The following is a 5,766-nucleotide window of genomic DNA, read 5'->3' on the forward strand; positions in this document are numbered from 1 at the left end:
CACGATAAGTATGAACAAAACGAATAGAGTCATAATTGTTTTGTATTCTTCTCCATCTGTGCTTGACAAACCAAGGAAGATTTGTACCCGTCAATGTCTTAATTGTGCCCATTGAATCAGAACGTACAACCACTTTTTTAACATTCCACTTCATAGCCCACTCCAAACCAACAATAATACCATAAAGTTCAGCTAAGAAATTAGTAGTAGAACCCAAACCAATACTCATAGCACCCAAAAAATTACAATCAGCATCACGAACAACAACACCAGCTCCAGCTATACCCGGATTTCCTTTGGCTGCTCCATCACAACATAATAAAATTTCATCCCTATTTGGCGGACTCCAAAAGCACTCAATTGGCTGAACCTGCTTAACCTTCCTATGCATCACACGGAAAAAGTTCAAAAGATCCAAGTCCGTTGTAGTATTATGCATGAAACCCTTCAAACGACCAGCGTATTCACTAATCAAATAGAACACTCTCTTCTTAAAAAAATGAATGCTAACAGAAGAATTCTGAAAACATGCCATATTTCTTGTTTGCCATAATTCCTAGCGAATCACCAAAATAGCTAAAAGCCATAAATCTTTGACAATTCTACTTCTACCCTTTGCTGATTTATATGAATTCACAATATCATAATAAGGTGTTAGATTAAACAAACCTGAACACCACTGCCAAATTTGAGTTGCAAACGTACAACTCCAAATAATATGCTCCAAAGATTCTTCCTCCATGTTGCACAAGTAACATTTGTTGGCCATTTCAACTTTGAATCTACTCCTGATCTTGTCTTGAGTTGCACAAACCTCACGACATATCTTCCAATTCTGAGCAGCCAATTTGGGATGAACTTCTTTCCTCCACAAAAGACCATAAATTGCTGATTTTGGATACGCCTTTCTAATGATATTCTTTGCTGAAGAGACTGAAAAGTGGCCATTCATCTCCGGCATCCAAACTCTACAATCATTCCCTCCTTGTAACAAAGGCAAATTTGTAAGATCCACACCCGCACGGACCAAATTCTGAATATGATCTCCCTGCATCATCCAAGCATTATTAACAATAATATCACTGACCTTGACATTTCTGTCCAAGTCAGTTTCATTAAGCATATCAGCAATACACTCATTACCATACCAAACATCAAAATAAAGAGATGTAGACCTCCCGTCCCCAATTAGAACCTTGGTATTCTTGTCAACAATAGAATGAATCAGTTTCATGCCCGGCAAAATAGAAGAATTTACCCCATAAAGCTTTATACTACCCTGCTTAGTAGTAAATTTCGCCCATAAGAAACGAGCCCATTTCTTGTTAGAAGAACGAATACTCCACCATAGCTTCATAAGAAGAGCCTTATTAGTAACAACCATGCTGGTTATACCAAGACCCCCTTCCTTCAACGGACAGCAAACCTTTGGATATCCAACAACAAATTTCCTTGCAACATCAGCATCACCCGACCAAAGAAAATTACGAATAACTCTTTCAGCCTGTTGAACAAATTTCCTAGGCCATTTGTACACCGCCATGTTGTGAATAGCATAACTCGCTATCACTGAATTGATAAGAACAACTCTATCTTGAAAAGAAAGTAACTTACCTTTCCAAACTGAAAGTTGGTTCTTAATTTTCTCTATCACATTACAAATGTGACGATACTTAACTGCTCCAGGCATAATTTGAACTCCCAAATACCTGTCCGGAAAAGTAGTAACTTCCATACCCAGTAAATTAGTGATAGTCCCACAGCGACTCAAAGAACCACCCCCATAATAAATCTTACTCTTTTGACGACAGACAGTTTGGCCCGAGGCACTTTGGTATTTACCAAGCAAAGCAAGAAGATTATGCAGACTCTTCATATTGCCTTTACAAAAAATCATAATGTCATCAGCAAAGAAAAGATGTGTGGGAGAAATACCTCTTTTGGAAAGCATAGGCGTCATCATCTTCTCAGCAAACAACTTTGTAAGATTTCTACTAAGAACATCTTCAACCAGAACAAAAATAAGAGGAGATAAAGGATCACCTTGCCGAAGACCTCTATTGATTTTGAAGAATCCCTCTGGACTTCCATTAAGAAGAATAGAAATCCTTGCTGAGTTAAGAATAGCCAAAATCCAAGAACACCAATTTTGAGAGAAACCATACCTTCGAAAAACCTCTAAAACAAATGACCAACTAACCGTGTCAAAAGCTTGAGTAATATCCAGTTTCAACCCCAAATTGCTATCCTTACGTTTGGTTTTCAGATCATTGATCATCTCCGACGCCACAGTAATGTTTTCATGAATGTTCCTCCCCTTCATGAAAGCAACTTGTTCTTCTGAAACCAAATTATCAAGAACACTCCCTAGTCTTGTAGCTAATATCTTAGTAAAAATTTTAAAGAAAAAATTACTAAGACCAATAGGCCGAAAGTTTCGAAGAGTGTTGGCTCCTCTAACCTTGGCAAGAAGAATAATAAGACTAGAATTAGCACCATGAGGAATGATTTGCCGTTGCCAACAGTACGTGATAGCTCTGACAAGGTCATATTGCACCACGTCCCAACAATGCCTATAAAAACAACCAGAGAAACCATCTGGCCCTGGCGCACTATCCGCACCCAAATCAAAAACAGCATTCTTAATCTCCTCCATAGTAGGAATTTCATCCATTCTCTGACTATCCTCCACCGAGATGATGTTATGATCATAATTAAAAAGCTCCTCATCAATAGGCAACTCATCACCATTAAACTTTGACTCAAAAAAAGAAATCGTATAGTCTCTAATTTGATTACAATCAGTAATAACGGCCCCATTATCATCCACCAACTCCGAAATCATATTATTACTCCTGCGCATTCTGATATTAGCATGAAAGAAAGAAGTATTACTAGCTCCCTCCAAAAGCCATTTATTACGTGACTTTTGCTTTAGCATAGTAACATGATGAGAACGAATTTCCTGAAGAATAATTGAAGCCTCCTTGGCAGAATTCAGCTTAGTTATATCCTCTGGATCCTCATCCGAAATACGAAGAGCCACTTCCATAGTCAATTCAGCTTGTTTTAGCTTAGCAAAAATATTGCCAAATACATGTAAATTCCAATCCTTCATAGCAACTTTTAACCTCTTGAGCTTGAAAGGAAAAATAGAAGCAGGAGATCCTGTAACCGGTGCATTCCAACAATCACTTACCATTCTCATGAAATCAGAATGAGCAAACCACATCTTCTGAACTCTAAAAGGAGCTCTCTTCGGTCTAGTATTAACAAAAGGAAAGCCAATAAGAGTAGAATGGTCGGAAACTTCACGGGGAAGAGCTTTACACCTCCAATTCTCATACTTAATGAGCCATGCCTCATTAATCAAAGCTCTATCCAGCTTACAAAGGATTCTATGAACACCATATTGCCTATTAGACCAGGTGAATTTAGAACCCAAAAAATCAGCTTCAAAAAGATTATTATCATCCATCCAATCACTAAACTCATTGATGACTGAAGTACGTGGTTGATTGCCTCCTTTTTTCTCCTCATTACGAAGAACACAATTAAAATCACCCATAACCAACCAAGGAGTATTAATATCAACTGAGGAAAGTTGTTGCCACAAACTTCTTCTCGTGACTTAAAAACAGCTAGCATGAATAAAGGAAACCAACACCCCCTCTGTTGTAATGGTAATAGCTTGTCTACTAGTATTCATAACTACAGGCGTAGCTATGTCAATGGACCAAAAAATCCATCTGTTACCTTTAGACGAATCAACAGCATTATGAATAACTTCCTTCTTATAACCAGCCACATATAATTTGTGTAAGAAACGCAAGGTACAATGCACCTTAGGTTCAGCTAGACAGAAAATATCTGGCTTAAAATCAAGAATTAACTCTCTTAACTTATTTTTGGATGCATCCCGTGCAATGCCATTAATGTTCCAATAGAGAACACGCATTAAAAACCAGATTTAGAGACCTTACCAACTATAGAAGCAACTCCAGAGTTCACTCCTGGTGAACCTCCTTGTTCAACACCAACACGGACATTAGAGTCCTGAAGAGAAGCGGATTCAGAAATTGGTTCCAAAGAAGTATTCCTACCAGCTGTAGTATTCACAATCTTATGCATGGATAGCATGCGTATTCTCTTTACTTCTTGTTCAGCCCTAAACTTTGCATCAGCTGTGCTTTCCTCCACATCTTGCATAGAATTAAGAGCACTATATTTATTGTTATTCAATATAAACTCCCCAGCCGTGAGCTGATCACAAAGAGGAGTTGGAGTTGAAGTCACAATCCTAACAGGTTTAGGAATCCTAGTTCCAACCAAACTTGTCATATTTGAAGGATTAGTTTCACCCACTTTTCCATTCAATAATATGGCTGATTTTGAAGCCTGTGCTTGTTTAGTTCTCGCCAATTCAACATAGACAGATTCAAAATCAGCTTTGGCTTGTGACATAACAGCCTCCAACTGCTTAGCTTTCACCAGCTTAGCAGCAAACTCCTCATCAACCACGTCCCCAACAAAAGTCTCTTCATCATCATGAATAACCTCCAAGCTGTTTGTATCCTTCTTTTTTCCTTTTTTCTTACGCCTAGCAACTTGCCATTCACCACCAACCTTGTTATTCCTCACAGGTTGCGCTTCACCAGTTTCGTGAGATTGATTGGTAACCAAAGGGTGACGCTCAGAAGTTTCCTTGGAATGTTTTCTACACTCCTTATCATTATGACCAATTAACTTGCACTTGGAACAATATTTTGGAATTTTTGGATCGCAACAGCTTGCCAAAAATCCAAACCCCCCACCGTGATATGTATAGCATCAGTAGCCGCTTCAGAAAAATCAATATCCACCAAAACTGAAGCAAAGTGTCCATATTCATGTTCAAGAGTTCTTCTATCAACCACAATAGGAGTTCCTAACGATTTTGCAAGAGACAATAACGTTTTTTCTGTCCAAAACTCCAATGGTAACCCTGGAAAAGTAACCCACACCGAAGCATGAGATGTGCGTTGCTTCTCAGCATCAAAACCAGGAAACCACTCAATTAGGTTTAACTTTTGGTTTCTAAAAAACCAAGCTTCAGCATTCAAAATCGTATCTTTGGCTGATTGCGTGCGTAACTTGATGGTAAAGAAACCTCTACTCATAGGAATTAATTGAACAGCATCTTGGCTTAACTTCCATTGATTTAACAAATCGTTTTTCACCTCTTGAAAGGTGATCCCTTTAAGATCTAAACGACCTATGAGACTGAATTTCCAAATATCACAACCTTCTAAATAAAACTCCTCAGGCAAAACAACAGCAGGCTTTCCTTCTTTTGACGTTGGTGTTGGCAAGGTTTTGAGATCAATAGAAGTTGTTGGAAGTTGTTGTTTTCCTTTCAACTGATCAGCATAAGAGCGAGTCCTATTAGTAGATGATTGAGGCGGATCCCCCATCTCAAATCACCTAAAGATGATTGAGAGGAAGAATGAAAAAAGTTGAAAGTTTGTAAAACCCTAAGGAAAAAATCGCCTCAGAGCATAGGAGAGAGAAAAAAAGTGAAAAAGTGAAAATTATTTGGCTGCAGGGAGAATCGAACCCATGTCCTCTAGTTTGCATACTCCTTCTCTGACCATCTGCGCTACTTGTTGCTTGCAAAAGAGTTGAATCAAATAGAAAGACCAATCCAACACAAAAAGAAAGAGTTCATAAAAATGTTGAGTTTTATATATGTTAACTCAAAAAAGTCTACACACTTCGTTAAACATC

The 5,766-nt window shown here is 38.2% G+C and overlaps 1 protein-coding gene across 1 annotated transcript; it reads right to left on the reverse strand.

The window, feature by feature from the left end:
* Positions 1-556: 556 nt before the first annotated feature.
* LOC113335134 lies at positions 557-3,958 on the reverse strand. Its single transcript, XM_026581268.1, has 4 exons — positions 3,757-3,958; positions 2,416-3,168; positions 1,936-2,004; positions 557-1,881 (listed from the first exon to the last, which is right to left on the reverse strand). The coding sequence occupies exons 1-4, from the start codon at positions 3,956-3,958 to the stop codon at positions 557-559; spliced, it is 2,349 nt and encodes a 782-aa protein (XP_026437053.1).
* Between the last annotated feature and the right edge of the window lie 1,808 nt (positions 3,959-5,766).

Source organism: Papaver somniferum, unplaced genomic scaffold (genome assembly GCF_003573695.1).
Source record: "Papaver somniferum cultivar HN1 unplaced genomic scaffold, ASM357369v1 unplaced-scaffold_138, whole genome shotgun sequence".
Taxonomy (NCBI): domain Eukaryota; kingdom Viridiplantae; phylum Streptophyta; class Magnoliopsida; order Ranunculales; family Papaveraceae; genus Papaver; species Papaver somniferum.

Excerpts from the sequence above, each read along its gene's own strand:
- LOC113335134 (XM_026581268.1), bottom strand. The coding sequence starts at position 3,958 with ATGCGTGTTCTCTATTGGAACATTAATGGCATTGCACGGGATGCATCC. Across the intron at positions 3,169-3,756 it reads TGCTGTTGATTCGTCTAAAG|GATCTCCTGCTTCTATTTTT; the intron begins GTAACAGATGGA and ends CACCGGTTACAG. Across the intron at positions 2,005-2,415 it reads CTTTCGGCCTATTGGTCTTA|ATGTTCTTAGTAGAAATCTT; the intron begins GTAATTTTTTCT and ends TTCTGGTTGAAG.